At 36.1% G+C, this 21,409-nt stretch overlaps 1 protein-coding gene across 3 annotated transcripts in view; it reads left to right on the top strand.

Moving 5' to 3' along the window:
- The window catches only part of LOC150087274 (lipid droplet-regulating VLDL assembly factor AUP1-like), a 194,603-nt gene that overhangs the window by 167,784 nt on the left and 5,410 nt on the right, over nucleotides 1-21,409 (top strand). For all 3 annotated transcript variants that reach the window (XM_090371933.1, XM_090371932.1, XM_090371935.1), the window contains one exon: nucleotides 17,749-17,936. In XM_090371933.1, coding sequence (XP_090228059.1) covers nucleotides 17,749-17,936 — 188 coding nt within the window. The remainder of the gene's footprint in view (nucleotides 1-17,748; nucleotides 17,937-21,409) is intronic.

The raw sequence follows: 21,409 nt of genomic DNA, 5'->3' as shown, positions 1-21,409 counted from the left end.
GGTGTGTACAGGGATATCCTTCACAGGTCTGGATCCCTGGGGATTGTCATTATAATCTGCTGGGAGTTGGATTGAATGATATGTGGACAGTTTGTTTCCTATGGTAAGTTTGTTCTCAGTGAAGTTATCTGATTTCTCATGCGTTTTGTTGACTTGGGACCTTGGTAGCTTTAATTGCTATTGCATTGATGTTGATGGTTTATTGCGGTTCGTGCTTCTGATCTAGGAAGGGTTTGATGAGGATTCCAGGGGGCCATGGCCTTCAATCCAGCACGAAGCTCATTTTCTGTGGGTGGCAGGTAAGGATGAAAGAGGCATAGGTTGGATACCTGGTTGTTCTCTGTCTCACATCAGTATTCACTCCATGTACTTCTGCAAACGTGGCCTTAATGCTGTCTGTTTAGTAGTCGGTTACAGTAGAGTTATAAAGTTTTGTCTACAAGTCTGAACTGCTGTGTACAAATTAGAATGAGTCCCCCTTCGAGGAAAGTTCTGTGGGTTTCTTTTGAGTGAACATGTTGATCGGTGAGAGATGCCTTGGGTAGGGAGTAGAGGCTGCCTATAAGCCTGCTGGTGGGATCTTTTGGTTATTCTCAGCATCTTTTGGCCGGTGACTACTTCTGCAAATGTGGGTCTTGATGCACTCTTTCCAGTATGGATCGTATCCTTTAACCTTTTAGGTTTGTTATTATTTTAGATCGGTATTGTGGAGAGGGCCACCTGAGAGGTCTTTGAGTGGCAACCCCCGGTGTTGTTAGATGCAGGTTTGGGGGGGGTGGTTACTGTCATTGAGCCCTGCTATTGAGCTGATTCTTATCTCGTTGTGTTATGGCTGTCATTGGGCAAAGGGTGACAGGCATATGAGGCATTGCATTATACATAAATTGGGGAATATAATTCCTTTGAACATTGGAATCGTGTATCAATTCTACTTCTTGTGGCTTGTTTTCTGAGGTTCACTGAGCCACATTGAGTGCGACGTTGTTGGTATACAGCAGGCCCCCGTTATAACGTGGTTTGCTTTACGCTGATTCGCTATAACGCTGTTCTTATATTATAACCCGTATCTGACTATAACGCTGTCACAGATCACTATAACACTCTTTTACAGATTGCATTTTTGGCATATTTAACGAAATCGTTTCATTTGATGGAGTCAATAGCTTGAAAATGAATAGCAAAACAGTATTAAAACATTTCCCATGCCGACTTGAGAAATTTTTCCATGCTCAGTGAAATTTTCTCGCACGCTAATTTAATTGCAGTACAGTCACTTGTTATGTAGTTCCCGGATCAACATTTTAAAAAATGATCAAGTATATTGCTTGAAATATTTGCGTTATATGCATTTATCCGAAGTCTAGTCATGACTCAGTACAGTATTAGACATCGTGTGTAACGGACAGTTTACTTGAACATTGTATCGTAATTAATACAACTAATGCAGTTACATTTTAGAAGAGTTAATAATGGCCGATAAGAATGAAAAAGCAATGTCTGAGCGCAGTACGAAGACTATAAATGTAAGAAAAAGACTGAATTTGAAAATTAAATTAGACGTTTTGAAGCGAATCGATTCCGCTCAACGACAAGTGGATGTGTGCCATAATTTAGGACTTGCAAGTTTAACTGTAAGAACTATTATAAAATAATAAAGAATTAATTTTAGCAGCGGGAAAGATAGCTGTTCCACTCCAAGCAACTAGGGCTAGGTCGGCTATTAGGATTGAAATGGAAAAGACTAATTTTATTGAAGATAATGTTCAATGCAGAATTCAGTTAAGTTAAATATTATTAAAAAAAAAAAAAAAAAAAGAGAGAGAGCGAGAGATTAGCCAATATGATGATCTAAAGAAAATACCTAAAAAAAAAAAAAAAATGTGGAACCATTTAAAACTGGCAAGGGCTGGTTCAATCTAGGGAGAAGCCGCAAGTGCAGATCAAGGAGCCGAAACTTTCAAAAAAGAACTTGTTAAAATTATTGAAGAGGGGTATTGTGTATTATACTTCTCAACAAGTTTATAACATAGATGAAGCAGGACTATTGTGGAAACGAATGCCTAAAAGAAGTTTCATATTGAAAGAAGCAAAAAACATGCCAGGTTTCAAAGTGTGATCTGGTGACTTTATTGTTGGGTGATAATGCTGGTGGGGATTTAAAATTAATACCCCTTTTAGTTTATTTAGAAAGGGCCAAAGTTCAACCCAAAATCGACACATTTTTCACGATTAAATTTATCAGTTAAATTAAATCAATTAAAATCAATTTAGATCAATTAAATTCATGATTTTAATTGGAATTTTAAGTTTAATTTTGATACATAAATAGTTACCACATAATTAGAATATTTTATATGTACAAATATTTGAATATTAAATATTTTGACCGACATTTGTTCATCTTTCCACTACCGTTTATTATTGATTAGGAAATATCGCATGGCACCGACCGCAACTTACAAATACACGTGTTACCTTATGGGAATGCGGAGCTTGCTTAGTGCGGATTCACTTAGCGCTCTGTTTTTCCAGAACGAATTATCAGCGTTAAGCGGTGGTCACCTGTACTGTTTTCATTGGGCATAAATAAGGTTGCTAGTTGATGCACTTGATTGGTTGGGAGACCTATTTCTTGTTTCATGTCCATTGCTCTGTACACAAAGCTGCTGGTTCTCTTCAGATAAATTCTGCAGACTGTCAGATATTGATGTGAATTTCCACATTATGTTTTCCAGAAATTCTGCAGTTTGCATGGAGAAGAATTTCATGCGTTCTGCACAGGTGCCATCAGTGTTTTTCAGAAACCTGTTTTGCTCATCATTAAGGAAGGCACTTTTCGCTTGACTTTCTTCCCTGCATTCCACAGGGTTTTCATGTGTTGTGATGGCTGGTTGTTGACTGCAAACCTCTGGGCCCATTTCACACTCCAGGTTATCGGCTACTGAGTCAGTTTGACTTGCAGCATGAGTCTGTATATACCTCACATCCATTTACTGAGGTTATTATGCCTGTATATGTTGAAGAATGTGATATGTAAATTAGTTATACCAACAGTTTTGAAATCTTCCACTTACATTCGTTTAGTGTATCTTGATTTAATGCTTATGAATAAGCGGTCTTTAAGCCATCTTCATAAGCTTATTCATGAGCATTTCTTTTGGCAAGGTTCAAAAGAAGATTTTCTTCTTTTATTCAATGAGAAAGTACTTTCTCAGTAGGGCACAGTCTGCACAAGTTCCCATCAAAAAATGTTATAAATGTTGATTTAGCACAAATTACATTTATCAGTGCAGCAGTTTCAAACGTAATTTTTTTGTGGACAAGATTCCTGTACTTCTTGGCATCATTAAAGATAAAGAAATAGATGAAGCAACGAGTGTTTTGTAGCATGTTCTGTGAGTTTCATGTGAGAAAGAAGCAGACACTATTATGCAAGAAAAAAAGAATTGATGTAGAATGGTCTTTAGGTGTGGAACTGACAAGTGCACAAGGAAGTTTGAGTTATAACAAATTATTCTGAGTAATGCTTGACATTTTAACGATTTCTCATAACAATGTTGAGTGTGAGAGAATAATCAGCCATGTTTGAAAACAAAAACTAAGTTTGGAACTTCTCTTTCTGCTGAAGCTTGGGAAATTCTCTTGATGGCCAAGTCTAGACAAAGTTATGAACAAAATTCTGGCTCTACTTTTCTGAAGAGGGTAACGTCTGCAGTGGTATCTTCCTGAAGCAATCAAAACCAGTTTGTAAAAATTCAGACAGAATGCCACAAACAGAAAAATCCTAGGAAAGTTAATCTTTGAACTGTACTGATAAACAGTCTTCTATTAAGCTGTTGTCAGTTTAATTTCTAGGGCAGCGTGGACTTTAAAAATCCTCCTGCATTTTGCAAAAAGAACTCGTTCTTCCCCCGCCTGTTTTGATCCAAAAATTTGCCTCTTGCTTGCAGTTATCTGAACTCCAGATTTTTGAAAGTCAAAAGTTGGCAGATATGAGGATGTGAAATGGCTAGGACTTGAAAAATCTCCACACTCTGGTGTATAATCAGACAAGAAAAAAGAATGTTAAACCTATTAATGTAGACTGCTATTACTGATAATAGAATACTTGAAAATTAAATTATTTTGGAGGCAAGGAACTACATAAATTATTGAAACAGTTCCTTTAAATGAGAGCAGAAAATGCTGCCATGAGTGTTTCAGATGGGAGGAAACAATCCAAATTGCACTGAAGATGAATGTAATTAATTTTTGAAACACAAGTTAGGTGGATTGATAGAAGCATATGATATTACGCACAAGTGTTTTTGATAGGAGTGAAAGTGGTAGTTGGAAAATTATTGGCTGCTGGAATATAAAAATATTCTGGCAGCCAATAGTGGCCAGTGTGACAAGAGAAGTAGAGAGCCAGTAGTGTGTTGGGAGGTGGAATGTTGCATGCAGAAGCATGAATTAACTTTTTGTTCCCTTTTCCTCATTTTCCAACACAAGTTGATGGCAGGAGATAATTTTGACCTCCCATGAAGGATGCCCAATGATCTTGCTATTTCTGCATATTCAGCTGGGACTACTATGGAATATTGTTCCCACATCTGGGGCGGTGCCCCCAAAACCTCTCTCAGGCTTCTAGATTCCATTCAGAAGAGGTCAATTAGGTTAATTAATGACTCATCTCTAACAGAGTCTCTCCACTCTGTCTCCTAGATGTTGTTTCTGCTGCATGCCTTTTCTACAGATACTTCCATGGGCAGTGTTCTTCTGAACTGGCTTCTATAATTCTCGCTCTCTCTTTCAAAACAGTCTGAACACGTGCCACCACAAGCCAACATCCATTTACTGTCCGACTTCAAATCCACAGAACCAAATTTTCATCTTCCTCGTTTATTCATTCAACTGCCGCTTTCTGGAACAACCTTCCTTCATTCCTAATTCCTGAAAATTACAGTCTACAGAAGTTCAAGTCTAATGTCAACAAATATCTTCTTTCATCTTCTCAACCTCCAACCCATGCACAGTACTAAGTACTATAGGTTCTAATACCTCTTGTGTTGGTGCCTCCGTAGCCAGGTGGGTAGGAGCAGCAGTGCGTAGCACATGCTTCTTGATTAGACTGGGGTTCGAGCCAGTGATCAGCAAATACGGAGGATGTGGAAAGGTCAGGGAATGACCAGCGCATATTCTCGGAGCAATATGGCCTTAGTTGCTAATGCTCCTAAAAACAAACCTCTCGTGTTTGGGGGTTTCATATAAAAAAAAAAAAAAAAAAAAAACAAAAAAGTTAAAACTTGGTGATTCGAAAATTTGAAAAAATAAGGTTTGCCGTGCAGCTCTGTAGTTAATGAAAATGTTGTGGTGATCTGTAAAATAATTATTTCAGAAAAACTGGATTCAAGTTTACCTCTGTTCTTCTTATCACAGATGTTGGGAAAGAATTAAAAGAAGGGGGAAATAGGTGAAAAAATTTTGAGGTATGTCACAGAAAATGTGATTTAAACTTTGTAAATTGTAGTCATGATATTTTTATTACAACTTTATAAAGTGTTGAAGTAATAATTGTTTTTAAGGCAACGTGGTACACAAATGTTTAAGTATTGGATGCTGAAGAGTGAGCAAGACTGTAGAGTATTATTTTATCATCTCCAAGAAATCTTATATGCCATGTTTGAGTGAATACCTTGAAGACAAACCGTAGTAAAATAAAATATCCTAACCTTGGCTTAACTCCTAATAAGCAGGCTGGATTCACCAGACATTAATTTGATTATTTGATTATCATCTACTTTAAGAGCATAATAAACAGGTTTTCTATTGTGTCTCTCCACACAGAAATAAATTAGATAACATGTTCTCTGCGAATATCACAGTTTTTATTTGGTAAAATGGGAATTAATGGTGTATCACTTTGTTCAGACCAAGGGCACAAGACCAGTGTCTTTCAAGAGATTTATTCTATAATCAGTTACTAATTATAAACATATACATTTATTTGATATTTTTTTAACCCCTTTAGCATTTTTATTGTTATCTGTTAACTGGGATGAACATCCCAGTTAACAGATAACATTCTATTCAGCCTTGCCTTTGGAAACTATAAGCAGGTCTGAATAGAAATGTTACCTTCCTGTTTTTTTTCTTTACTAAATCTCATGCCACTTAGCCACCAATAGCATTGCTCCTTCCTCCAGTGGTAGATGTAGTAACCTGGGGTAAGTAAACATCCAGAGAAAGGAAGTAGAAGTATGCTTCCCTTTTGAGTCAGTGAATTTAAAAACATTTAGATGCTTACAACACAGAACATGACTATTCTCCCTAACAGGTTAAAAAGACACAAATGCCATTCAACATTTTTAATAATATACTCTCATCAGGTTTCTGGTGAATAAACTCTCACCATTCAACATACAGAAATGTCTGGAAAATGCAGCATGATCCCACAAAATGTTAAAACACTTCCAGTCAGGAGACGTACTTATAGAAACAAACCAACTTAAACACTTAAAATTGATATTAAGGCTACCTGCATTCAGAGGACTTTTTTGTTGTGCAACTGTTTAGTCATAGGGATGAGTACCATTACATTATATGGGGGGGTGCACTCACATGTTAAACAGGACAAAATTGTTGCCACAAATTCTCAACGACTAAGCAGTCATATGATAAGAGCAAGGTACAGAGCTTCTCATGCAGGTGCACCCACAGACAACAGAACTGTTGTTGAATTCAGCCCCCACTCTCTGCCTTTTCTTTATTCCCTCCAAATTGCTGTGCTGTTAAAAATTAAAATTAACTCTCTTCAATGTTTTAAGATCATTCAATCTACATGGATGATAAAGAAAGTATTGAAAAGTTTATCAATGAAGTGGAGAAGAGACTAACATTATTTTCAAACAATGTTACAAGAATATTCAGACAATGTTTTAAAGAAGTTGTGGGAGGAAGTCTGTGCAGCTGTGGAAAAAAATGTTTTGAAATAACCCGAGGAAAAAACTAAAGCAGGTATGTATATTCATATTTACACAATAAGTAGGCGAAAAAAATAAGAGGCGAAATAATTTCTAATATTAGTCCCAGAAACTTCATTGTGCATCCAGATGGAGTTACATCTTTTAATGGGTATTCATACAGTATATCCACTAAAAGAATTCCATCCTTCATTTGAATATAGTTATATGGAGGACACAACAGGTCTGAACAGTGCTATCACAAAATTCAATATTTACATCAAGAGGCCTATGAGAAATTCTCCATTTCTGGCCAAAATCCCAAATGTACATTCTAACATCTGGCATGCTCTTGTGTGCCTGTAGTTGAATATTCTTTTTGGGAATGTCAAATTTTTCTTAGCAAACAGTCAAAAAATGTACTTTAACAAATGCACACATTTTCCATTGTTATCGTTATGTAGCTGTCATTTGGAATGTTGAAATGATTATGCTCAGTCTTTTTCCCATATTTGAATTTTTTTTAAAAATTTGAATCACTTGAAATTCCATAAGATCCAACGTCCATGCAAATGAATTTATAATCAGCATCCATCCATACCATCAAGACTGTCAAAAATATTTTTTATAATTAAAAAATTAAGAACTGCTGTCATGAGGTTTTGTTATCCTTATGTGGTTTCATTGACTGTACCAATAATGTTAGGGAAATTCATGTGTTTATAGAACTGACTGGTTCTACATATTGATGAAAAATATGAAGAGGATTTGGTAATCCAGTCATCTTCATACTTTCCTGGCATGTAGAGTGGCTGCAGAATCTTCCATATTTCATGTAATTTGTTGTCTTGTAATTTGCCAAGCTCCAATCAAGAATTCAAAAGATATGGAATTAAAGCTGGATCCCATGGCCAAATACCTATAAAGACATAAGCAATGAGATCAAAATTTGAATTAATATAAGCAATTTTACAATATTGTTTTGAGATTTTTTTTTTCCCCCACTTTGTTTCAGGCCAGGAAATTCAAAAATAATGAAAAAATCTTTCCCTCATTTCCCTGCAATCACATATAATTTATTTTTTTTAATATTAAAAATTGTTTTTTTACATGTTTTAAAGTATATAATTGTTATTAGAAAATGAAGAGAATTTGTTATAATATATTTTATTTACTTATCTTAATGCCTTTGTATGTTTGGTTTAGGTTAACATTCTCTTCTTCCTCATTCTTATTATTATCATTGAAATCCATCTCAAATCTGGGTAACTAGAAAACATTTTAGTTGTTGGTGTGTAGAGGTACAGCAACAGAACTGTTTTGTTTTATTGTAGTTGTTTGCAACATTAACAAGACAACAGAAAGCCATATGACAAAAAAGTCTTCTGTGTGTGAGTAGCCTAAAACTGACTGCAATAAATCAAATTCCAGTTAAAGTTACTCCCATATCCTGCTGAACTCATCTAATTGAGTAATCACAGAATGGAACCTTCTTTGTGTCTCAGATGAGGAGATAGATTCAAAGAGTAATTTGAGCAGGGTGGATCATGACTTCAAAAGAAGCAAGTTAATCCAGATGCACAGTATACTAATATTTGATATAACAGACATGTCAACCTTATTTAAAGTCGATTACTTTATCTGGAACTTGTGACCATGTACTGAATAATTTTTTATTTAGTATATATTCTTCTGTTATATACCTAGGTAGTAGATGACTCTCAACTGGTGCAATGCCACCACTTTGCTTATTGGAGGCTTGAAGTGGTGGACCCCATGTTTAGTCTCTAGAGCTAAGTTCCGGTCAATGATTGATGCCTTTTGAGGTTATGATGAACATCATGGTGAGATCCAATATTCCTTACATTTCGAGGTACAGCTCTAAAACGGTGTTTGCAGGCCGGCCGCTAGTTAGTACACCAGACCAAACCTATTGGTAACTCTCTAGGAGGCTTCCGGATCAGCTAGTGTATAATCTTGCTACCTCTACTCTGCTAGATAGTGACTGGAGGGAATCCGAGTAGTGTGTATGCGGGGGAGCATTGTCAAGGCCACATTATGTCAAGGAACTGGGTATATTCTTACCACGTGTACGCCATATCCAAAAATTTCATTACTTCATACAGCATGTCCCACCCACTTTTTCTTACTATTGAATACACAATGAATTGTCCAACTAATAGATCAAGCTTATCTGTGAAAAGATCTAAACCTCCCAGGCACTTCCTAATTCATTTCACAAATATACATGGTCTCAATTCTAATCTCAACGATGTCCATTTCCACTTGCAGTCTTCCAAACTCGATGTACTTTTTCTGACAGAATCTCAGTTATCGGTTGATTCAACTACTGCTCATCTCAGATGCCTAAATTATTCGCTGTATGATTCCTTTCGCCTCAAAGGTGGTACTTGTGCATATGTCCGTTCTGATATTCCCTGTCAGAGACTTGGCAATTTGGAATCTCCTCTCATTGATCTTCTCTGGCTTAAAATCTCTCTACCTCATTGCGTCAAATTCATCAGTTGTCTCTACCGTACTCCCAATTCCACTAAACACTTGGAGCTCTTTGACTTCCTCTCTTTGCAACTTGTCTTTCTCCAGTCCAACTTCCCTAACAGTGAGGTAATTTTCCTTGGTGATTTTAATGTTCACAACTCCAGCTGGCTTCCGTTTTCTAGTCACACTGACCCAGCTGGTCAAGATGCTGAGGCTTTTGCAATTGCTAATGACCTTGCACAGATTGTTCATTTACCTACAAGAATACCGGATAATCCTAATCATACAGCCAACACACGCTTGATCGTTTTCTCACAAACAACCCTTCTAAGTACGTGGTCGAAGTTAGAGGTCCTTTAGGCACTTCAGATCACAACTTGGTGATTCTCTTCTCCAATGGAACCTTTATCTCATGGCTATTCCAAACCTTGTGTTGTTTGGCATTACAAGAATGCAAAATGGGATGACCTGCGAGACTTTTCTTCTTTTCCTTGGTCTGATTACTGTTTCAAAACTTCTGATGTCAATGTTTGCTCAGATCGTGTCAGTGAAATTATTCTTGCAGGAGTGGAATCCTTTATCCCACACTCCACTTTAAAATCTCGTCTTTTATCTAAACCTTGGTTTTCCAATAAATGTGCTAAGGCTGTTCAAGAGAAGAATGTTACATATCGTAATTGGCTTGTTTCTAATTCTCCAGTTTCATTTTCTGCGTACACCAAAGCTTGCAACAATTGTAAAGCAGTTATTAATCAATCAAAACTAGAGTTTGAACAGGCTAAGAGTAGAAAACTTGCTTCTTGCCTTAATGGTAGCCGAACATTCTGGTCTCTTGCCAAAACTATTGGCCCCAACTTTTGCCCATCTCTGCTCCTACCTCTGTCCAACAAGATGGTTCTCTGTTGTCACTTCAGCCAAGGATAAAGCTGACCTGCTAGCATCTCATTTTTCTTCCAACTCATGTATTAATGATCTTGGTAAAACAATTCCCACAATTCCCAACACGCTCCATTCAATGCCCACAGGCTGTGGTCTTTGTGTATGCGGGGGAGCATTGTCAAGGCCACATTATGTCAAGGAACTGGGTATATTTTTCTTAGCAAACAGTCAAAAAATGTACTTTAACAAATGCACACATTTTCCATTGTTATCGTTATGTAGCTGTCATTTGGAATGTTGAAATGATTATGGGACAGTTTAGGTAGTCTTTTTCTTCTTTTTAAAATTGTTATGGACATAACTTTCAAAATCGTGAATTCCATCAGAGGATAATCTCTTCAAAGGAGACTCTTCAAAATGCAACTTGTTATGAACCAGATCTGATATTACACACAGATGTGAGGTGGCTGAGTCAGAGTAAGTTTCTACAGAGATTTCGAAATTTGCTGAATGAAATTAAAAAAATTGTTGATCAAAGGGGGAGCTGATTATCAGCAGCTACAAGATACGGAGTGGTTGTGTGATCTGGCTTTTTTGGCAGATTTTACCAGTAAATTAAGTGATCTGAATTTTGAATTACAAGGAAAAAATAAAATTGTAGTGACCTGATTAGTAGTATTTCTGCATATAAATATCAATTTTTGGCAATGGCTGAGGATCTCAAAGAAAAAAAATTTGATCATTTTGCAAATATACAAGGTCAGCAGCTACATTGTTCAATATATTTCTTATCCATTTAATGTCGACTTAGATACAAAACAAATTGCAGAAAAAATTGTTGAGATTTTTTACATGGAGAAAATATTACTTGAAAATAAAATTATTACATTGCAAAACGATATCTTCCTAAAAGCCAGATCATCAGAAAAAGACGTTTGGAAATATGTTTGCTGAGAAAAGTATCCAAATTAAAAAAAATGCAGTGAACTTTTAAATTCCTGTTTTTGGTTCCACATTGAATCGGCCTTTTCGTTTTTGAGACAAACAAAGATGAAGACTCGCTCTACTCTTACGGACTTGCATACAGAAGATTCTTTATGGTTGGCCTTATCACAGTATATACCCGATTTTGAAAGCTTGGCAGATGATATGAAGATGCAAACTTCACATTAATTAAAAATTTAAATACGTATGAATTTAAAATAAGAATCCTGAATTATATTTAATTTTAAAATTTATAAACAATATTTTTCAATATGTAGTAGTAGTGGTGGTGGTGGCATGTGATGCAAGAAAGCAAGTGTGTGAACTTATGCAGCATCAGCCAAAAAAAAAAAAAAAAAATCACACCATTCTCTCCAAATGCCTAAAATGTGTTGATTAACTGTTTTTTAACCATGCGCAATGAAATTCTTGAGCTGTTATATCGCGGCACATTTTGAAGGAAAAAAAAAGATTGCATCACAAATGCAGTTGGTCACCCCTGCTCTACATGATGCTTGAAATATAACTAATACAAGCTAAAAATAGCACAGAAAATAAATTTAAAATAAAAACGCGTGCCAGTAGCATGAGAAAACTGTAGAGCAAAAATAATAAACATAATAATCAAACCAACGGGGAGGTTAGAGAAAAGGTAACAAGACTGAAAATGTAACAAAATCTCTCCAAATAAATTTTGATACCAATTACATAAATTTAACAGTGCCTTCCTCGACGGGTACCAGGTCCAAATTGCATGAAATATGACAAGTAGAGATGTAAACTAACTACAATAAAATAAAACCAAAATAAACTGACCATTATGCTCCATATCGACAGAGGACTAGTAATGGTCAGGGAGTCACTGCATTCCAGTCGTTAGAAAAATTGCCACAAAGGCAAACTGATCGAAGGATCGGTCCACCATCCGATCCTTAGATTGAACCACCAATACAGAGGATTTGAAAATCCTCTGTCAATATGGGGCATGATGGTCAGTCTATTTTTGTTTATTTTGGTTTTATTTTATTGTAGTTAGTTTATGTCTCTGTGTGGATATTTCACAGAATTTGGACCTGGTACCTGTCAAGGAGGGCACCGTTAAATTTGTGTAATTGGCATCTAAATTTAATTGATTTCTTTTATTCATTTATTATTTAGATTTTCTAAATTAATTTGGAGAGTTTCTGCTACAATATTTTTAGCCTTGTTACCTTTTCTCTTGCCTCCCTGTTGGTTTGATTATTATGTTTATTATTTTCGCTCTGCAATTTTGCCATGCTACTGGTATGTTTTTATTTAAAATTTATTTTCAGTACTATTTTTAGTTTGTATTAGTTATATACACTGAGTGATCACTGAATTATGACCACCTACTTAATGCTTCATAGGTTCTCCTTTTTCCCTCAGTACAGCAGCTATCCGATGTGCCATTGATTCAACTAGATGTCGGAGGCGTTCGGGAGGTATAGCCAACCAAGCTATCCAAACGCCGCATATGCCTTTCCATATTGCCCCACAAGTGCTCTATGGGATTAATATCACTTGAGTTTGGAGGCCAATCGATATGCTGGAAGTCAGAACTGTGTTCCTCAACCTATTTCTGCACAAGTGCCCGATGGCTCGGCGCATTGTCATATTGGAAGACACCATCACCATTTGGGAAAAAATGTAACATAGCAGGGTGTACACAGTCAGCAAGCAGTTGACAATAGCAGAGACCACTGATACGTTGTTCCACGTGCACCAAGGGTTCAAGTTCCTGCCAGTGAAACATGCCCCACACCATACAACTGCCTCCACCGGCCAACACTTTTGATACCATGCAGAAAATGATCAAGAACCTCATGTTGTTAATGCCAGATCCGTACACGACCATCCACGGCTTGGAGTAAATAACGTAACTCATCCAACCAGCACACCTTCTTCCAGTCTTCTAACGTCCAACTTGCATGCTCTTTGCACCAGGCGAGTCTTTTACGCCGATGAACCTTGGTTAGGAGAGGATGTCATAGGGGTCGTCTACTGGTATAGCCCATACGTGCAACACATGGTCATGCCAGATATTGTTCCAGGTTGGCCCATGTTGTATTGGGTGGTCAACTCTTTAACAGTGCTTCGCCTGTACGAATAGTCAGACCCGGCGCTCATCTCTAACATCAACCTTTCGCTGACCTTTGCAGTTTTGCTGTCGGGTCGTTGTGTGACCATTTTGACGGCAGTCCTGGTACACTTTAACTACAGCGGCTCTTGAACACAACACAAGTTGAGGCATTTGGAAAATCAAGGCACCAGCTCGTTGAGCACCCACACTCTGTCCTTTATCAAAGTCCGATAAATCCTTCCTTTTACCCATCGTGCTCGTAATTTTACTGCCTACTGAACCACTGACACCTTATCTATGCTATGTAGGTCAACTAACTTTGCACTCTCATACCTCACATGGGGCGCCTCAGTGGGAAGGAGCAGCAGTGCGTATCACATGCTTCTTGATTAGACTGGGGTTCGAGCCTGTGACCACCCAATATGGAGGATGCAGATAGGTCAGGGAATGACCACTGCATATCCCTGGAGCAATATGGCCTTAGTTGCTAATGCTCCTAAAAACCAAATAATAACAACAACAATAACCTCACATGGTTAACGGGTCGCATTCAGTTTTCATAGGGTGGTTATAATTCAGTGATCACTCAGTGTATATATAAAATTGTAAGTTTGAAAGAAAAAAAAATTTAAATACAGTGTAGAAAATAAAGTTTAACAAGAATTAAGAAAGCAACTAACTGAATATTATAGAATATTATTTCAGACTCTGCCTTTCTCCCCCAAACTGGTTGCAGCAAAATGTAGACAAATTCATTTGACATCACCTTCCAAGGCAGAAAAGAGATGAATTCAATTAGATTACATGATTTTTTATTTGAATAAAAATAATAATAATTATCTTGCAATAAAAATTTTTATTACAAGAATTTTTTATTTGTGTAAAGAATTTCAATTAAGATGATATTGAAATTATATGCAGATGACAGCATGGAAAAAAAATATATTAATGACATCTACAAAGGTGAAGCAGGCAACAGAGATACAGATATCAAGTCCTTCCAAAGAGGACAAAATAAACTTTTCTAGGCATAAGCTGACTTTACCAATAAAAAAAAAAAAAAAAAACAGCCAAATTTAACTTTCTTTGAATATCATGCATTCCAGATAATACTTAAATAATGCAGTGTAATTGAAGTGCACAAGTTTGGGAAACAACACTTATGACTCAATGATCTTGTTAAGCAATCACAACAAGTTATTCCCAAAATCAGGGACTACACAGTCTATCAGAAAGACAAAAGTGCTACATCTTTTCAAATCTACCTAAGATTGAGGCCAACTGCCACATGTACATGCACAAAATACTGTTACAACTTCTATATGGGGCAATGTGAAGTGTACAGATATTAGCATTAGTCGTGGCATATTATGCAAGAAAGCAAGCTTATATAGCATCAGTCAAAAAAAAAAAAAAAAAAAATCTTTCCCATTTTACCTCTACATTCGCTCCAAAAGTTTGTCCAGTCCTTCCTTGAATATATTTAAGCTATCAATTTCCACAACAGACAGAAGTTTGTTCTAGTAATCAACAACTCTTTGGTTAAAGGCAAATTTCGCACATCTGTTCTGCAACTCTTTCCTCAATTTGAATTTATGCCCCCATGAATTTATATCACAGAATTAGTAGCCATTTGTGAAATTCCTCAGTGTATTAATATTTTCATTTAATTGATTTTTTTAATAATTATAACACCATCCTGCAAGATCCTGAACTTATTCTTTATTTTTTAAACATCCCAGGTTTATTCAACAGATTTTTCATAATGTATCTATTTAGAATGAAACATAATTAAATAAAAATAATTATAAAAAAAATTAATAATATTAGAGATTAAAAAAAAAGTCTTATTCTCAGTTTTAATATTTTCAAAATGCAATATTTGTAAATCACTTCATTCCATTCTGTTGTAAAAGTTTCTATGGCCCATACCAAGAAATCTGGCATTTCAAATTGATAATTATTTAAATTGACATACAGGTGACCCCACTTAATGCTGATAACTCATTCCGGAAAAACAGAGCGCTAAGTGAATCTGCACTAAGCGAGTGCCGCATTCCCACAAGGTAACATGTATTTGTGAGTTGCGGTCGGTGCCATAGGATATTCCCTAATAAATAATAAACGGTAGTGAAACGATGCACAAATGCCAGTCAAAATATTTAATATTCAAACATTTGTATATATAAAATATTCTGCATTACTTACGTATTAAAATTAAACTTAAAATTCCAATTAAAATAATGAATTTAAATGATTTAATTTAATTGATGAATTTAATCATGAAAAATGTGTCTATTTTGGGTTGTAGTTTGGCCCTCTTCCTGGTAAACTAAAAGGGGTTTTAATTTTAAATCCCCCTGCAGCATTATCCGCCTATCCCGGAGCAATGTGCCTTAGTTGCTAATGCTCCTAAAACCCAAAATAACAACATAACATAACATAACATTTCAATCCTAATAGCCTGCCCAGCCCTAGTTGCTTGCAGTGGAACAGCTGTCTTTTCTGCTGTTAAAATTAATTCTTTTTTTTTTTTTTTTAAATTGTTCTTGCAGTTAAACTTGCCAGTCCTAAATTATGGCACTCATCCGCTTGTCATTGACCGGAATCGATTCGCTTCAAAGCATCTAATTGAATTTGAAAATTAAATCTTTTTCTTACATTTATAGTCGTCATACTGCGTCCAGATGTTGCTTTTTTTATTTTTATCCGCCATTATTAACTCTTCAAAAATGTAACTGTGTTGGTTGCATTAATTATGATACAATGTTTGAGTAAATTGTCCGTTATGCACAATGTCTAATACTGTACTGAGTGATGACCACACTTCGGAGAAATGCATATAACGCAAATATTACAAGCAATATACTTGATCATTTTTTAAAATGTTGATCTCGGAACTACGTAACAAGTCACTGTTCTGCATTTAAATTAGTGTACGAGAAAATTTAACTGAGCATGGGAAAATTTCTCAAGTCGGCATGGGAAACGTTTTAATGCTGTATTGCTATTCATTTTCGAGCTATCGACTCCATCAGATGAGTTTTCGTTAAATTTGCCAAAAATGCAATCTGTACGCTGGTAAAGAAGCGTTATAGTGAATTAGCATAAAGCGAACCACGTTATAACGAGGGCCTGCTGTATTTCAGTCACTGTTGGACAGACAACTTGAGTAGTCGAGACTCACTAATTTTCATAAAATCGGACAAATGCTAATAATTTATTGTAATTTTTCCTTGTAGAAGATCTGTGATCTCATTATGGATTTAAAATAAACTTTGTAGATTTTTTAAAAAACAGGACGGCCTCTATGTGTATTCACCCTCCTTTGAGGAGGGTATTAACGAAAAACCCCCAACAGGCTTCAGGACACCATCTCCCTTTATGCCTACAATTACTCCCCATGCAAGGATTTAGGACTAAAGCTTGCTTTTTTTTCTTTGTTCCCCCCTTCCATATAATTGCAATTTCAACACTTTCTGAATTACACCTCACCTAGATGCAGCTATTCCTGATGAAAACCCCAGGAAGAGTATTCTTCTGCCTTAAAATAAAATATATAATATTCCTTTAAATATTCCAAAAATGCCTACACTATCCTTTTTTAAAAAAATCCACAAAGTTTATTTTAAATCCATAATGATATTGCAGATCCTCTAGAAGGAAAAATTACAATAAATTATTAGCATTTGTCCGATTTTATGAAAATTAGCAGGTCTTGACTACTCAAGTTCTGTCCAACTGTCTAATAAAGTTTCAAGACTTTAGGACCTCCACATATTTTTTTACTGTATGTCATATTTCAGTCACTGGTGATTAGGAAATATGCTATGTCCATTAAAAAATATCAACATAAATAATTGAATAGTCTGCTTTGTGATCATTTGTATGTTGTGCATTTCAAGTGACTTTATTAAAGCAAATTTTATTTTTTAAATATAATGGTTAGTAATTTTTTTTGATATTTAGATAATTTTATTTAAAGTCATTACTGAAATGTTATTATTAAAGATTATATTCTATCATTATCTCTAATAATTATTAGAAATGATATTAATGGTGCTTTAGATTCTTGTACAGCAGGTTTTACTCAAAGAAAAAAAGTATCAGTGGGGGGAACAATTCCTTTCCGAAGTACATTTTATGTTGTTTTTTTTCCCTCCCCAATCAGAACTTAGACGTTCTGATTGGGGAGGGGAAAAAAACAACCTGCTACACAAGAATCTAAAGCACCATTAATATCACTTCTAATAATTAGAGAAGAGTGCTGAATTATTCTTTTTTGTATAGTTTATTAATTTTTGTGAAATATTCTAAAGTTAATCGTCGCCATAAAATTTGCAGTCCTAACAAGATGCGTTGATGCAACAGTTAGTCGAATTCTTGAAGGTGAAGTAGCTTATATTCCAGAATCTGAGTTCTTGATTTCTTCTCATGCCTCAACTTCTACTGAAAGCTTAGTTGGCTCTCCCATTTCAAATTCTTCTGAACAGCCTTCAAAACATGTACTTAAAACTGGTGCTGTTGCTCATGTGAGTGATTTTTGATATATTTCTTAAAATCCAAGAGTATTATTTTGTTTGTTTTTGTCTAGAAATTGACATTATTATTGCATTTATTATTAAGTTAGATTTAAACTTGAAAAGTTATTCAAATTATGATTTGTTTTTAATTTATTGCATGGAAAGCATATAGAATGCACATTTTGAAACTTTACTAATTTAAAATAATATTAAGTGAGCTGCAGGACTGTCTTCCTCCTACATGGAAATAAAAACAATGTATTCTAGCCAATTAGTTCATTAGTCAGATTATTATTACTTTAGTGACAAAACTTGGATGATTAGGTTTTCATAAATTAAAGGATAATATATGTTACTGTAAATGCACAACATTACAAAACTGGTTGTCCAAAAGACAAAATTCTCTATATTAAAGAATAAAGCAAGGGAGTACATCATAGGATTGCTACTGAGATCGTCACTCAGGTCTAGGATAATTCCTTTTGACTGAAGTTCATGTGTTTCACTCTTTCATAAGAGAGGGGCAAAATTTTAAATAAGTAACTATAAACTAGTGAGCTTATGTCTGTAGTGGAAAGGATAATTGAATTAGTGATTAAGGGTGCAATACAGAAACTTCTTGATAAGAATTCATTCTTATCAAGATGGTTCTGTTGTCACTTCAGCCAAGGATAAAGCTGACCTGCTAGCATCCAATTTTTCTTTCAACTCATGTATTAATGATCTTGGTAAAACACCTCCCACCATTCCCAGCATGCTCCATTCAATGCCTCCTGTGGTCTTCCGTCAAAAAGATGTCAGAAGGATTTTGACGAAACTTGATGCTCGGAAAGCTCCAGGTCCTGATGGTATTTCTCCGCTTGTTCTCAAAACCTGTGCTGCTGAACTTACTCCTGTTCTTTGCCGCCTTCTTTCACTTCCTTATTACAAAGGTGTTTATCCTTCTTGGAAATTTGTTCACATCTAGTCAGTTCCTAAAAAGGGTGACAAATCCCTCCCATTGCAATTACTTCTACTCTTTCTAAAGTAACGGAGAAACAAATCAACTGCCAACTCTTAAACTACCTAGAAACCTTCTGTGTGATCAACAATCGCCAGTATATGGATCCCGTCAGTGTCGATCCACTGGTAATATTCTGGCTTATGTTACCCATTTATGGACAAATTCAATGGAAAAGTTCTGTGAAACACAAGCAGTTGCTCTTGACATCTCAAAGGCTTTTGATCGTGTTTGGCATAAAGGTCTTCTAAACAAGCTTCCATCTTATGGTTTGCCAACTGATTTTTGTAATTGGTTATCCAGTTTTCTCTCTGATTGCTCGCTGAGGGTGATGGTAGATGGCTCTCTGTCTTCTAACTTCTCCACTAATGCTGGTGTCCCCCAAGGTTCAGTTCTTTCCCCCACTCTTTTCCTCTTGTATATTAATGACCTTCTTCTATTGACTGGAAATCCTATCCATAGTTTTGCCGATGATAGCACATTGCATTCCACTTTCCAGTTTGAGAATCCTTGCCCTGCTCAATCAGCTTCAACTTCTCGAATATCCGCTATCAATTCCTTAAATGCCAATCTCCAGGTAATTCTCCAGTGGGGCAAAGACAATTTAGTTGGTTTCAATCCTTCTAAAACTCATTTTTGTCTTATATCTCATAAAAAGGGTTCTTTCTGCTCCTATGTTTATCTTTGGTGACACTCCAATTTCTAGGCATGATGATATATCTCTTTTGGGGATTATGCTGACTTCTAATCTCTCGCTTGGCACAAGCACATTACAGTATTGCTTCCTCTGCATTTAAAAAACCTGGTTTTCTCTTTCGCTCTCAGCGTTACTTTTCTTCCAAACAGCTGTTTACTCTGTACAAATCGCAAATCTGCCCTACCATGGAATATTGTTCCCACATCTGGGGCAGTGCCCCCAAAACCTCTCTCAGGCTTCTAGATTCCATTAAGAAGAGGGCAGTTAAGTTAATTAATGATTCGTCTCTAACAGAGTATCTCCTCTCGCTGTCTCATAGACGTACTGTTTCTGCTGCATGCCTTTTTTACAAATACTTCCATGGGCACTGTTCTTCTGAATTGGCTTCTATAATTCCTGCTCTCTCTTTCAAAACAGTCCGAACATGTGCTGCTAACATCCATTTACTGTCCAACTTCAAACTCATAGAACCAACCTCTCATTTTCCTTGTTTATTCATTCAACTGCTGTTTTCTGGAACAATCTTCCTTCGTATGTATTTCCTGAAAATTAGTCTTCAGAAGTTCAAGTCTGATGTGAACAAATGTCTTCTTTTGTCTTCTCAACCTCCAACCCAAGCGCAGTACTAAGTACTATAGGTTCTAATACCTCTCATTTGGGGTTTTCCTAATAAAAAATATAAATTTAGTTCTGTGTAAAGCTTTTGATTCAGTTCCCCATGAGAAGCTACTGTTCAAACCGGAGTATGCTGGTATTACATGAATCTTCAAGTGAATCAGGGGTTGGTTGAATGAGAGAGAGAGAGAGAGAGAGAGAGAGAGAGAGAGAGAGAGAGAGAGAGAGAGAGAGAGAGGTAGTTAATGGGCATATTTTTGAGTTCCCATGAACTACCATCCTCAGGGTTCAGCATTGGTTCCCCTCTTGTTTTCGATTTTCCACAGTGGTACTGATGAGGGTATGTAGGGGAACTGTCAAAGCTTTCTAATGATTTCAGAGTAGGATGGTTAACTATCAGGACCAGCTGTTTCTTCAAAATGACTTAGATCTACTTTTACACATCTGAAAGATGGAACTGACATATTTCTAAATGTAAGGTTTTGCATTTGGGGGAAAAGAAATCTAAAGGTGACAAACAGTTAAAGGTGATGCAGAATGAGAAAGATTTAAGGGTTATAATACAAGGAGACGCAAAGTTGTTTTGTACAGAGCAAGCAGGAGGCCAGGAAGGCCAGGGTGTACTGTCAGTGAACCTTTTCAAATAGCATCCTCCCCTGGACCTTTTCTAGGGGAGGATGCTATTTGGATCTGGAGGCCTTACTTTAAAAAAAAGGACAGACACGGCTTCTAAAGAGGATCCAAAGAAGAACAACTAGATTGCTTATGAGTGTTAAGAGTTGTTCCTATGAGGACCATCCTAGATGTGGACTGCAGAGCCTGAAAACTTTGGGAGGGGGAACTTGTAAAGGTGTTTAAAGCCCTTAAAGGACTAAGCAGAATGAACGAGCAAGGTATTTTCATGTTAGGAGGAACAAGTGATTGACATTTTCACTTTTTATTTCTTTCTTTTCTATTGTTGATATAGAATAAGTTTACTTCCTTGCATCGTTTGGTACTGGACTTTTTCTAGGTAGCCACTATTTGATGCTGGGTTCAATGTGACAGATTTGGAGATCATTAAATATGGGATGTAGTAGTGTTTGTTTGCATTTATTTTTGCACTGAACATTTTGTTGCACTGATATTTAACATATTGAAAAGGCCAGCACAGAACTAGAGAAAGGTACT

This window comes from Mastigoproctus giganteus, chromosome 4 (assembly GCF_048544385.1).
Source record: "Mastigoproctus giganteus isolate SK-2022 chromosome 4, ASM4854438v1, whole genome shotgun sequence".
NCBI lineage: Eukaryota > Metazoa > Arthropoda > Arachnida > Uropygi > Thelyphonidae > Mastigoproctus > Mastigoproctus giganteus.
The sequence above is the reverse complement of the archived record's forward strand: the minus strand, read 5'-3'. Positions and strand labels throughout refer to the sequence as shown.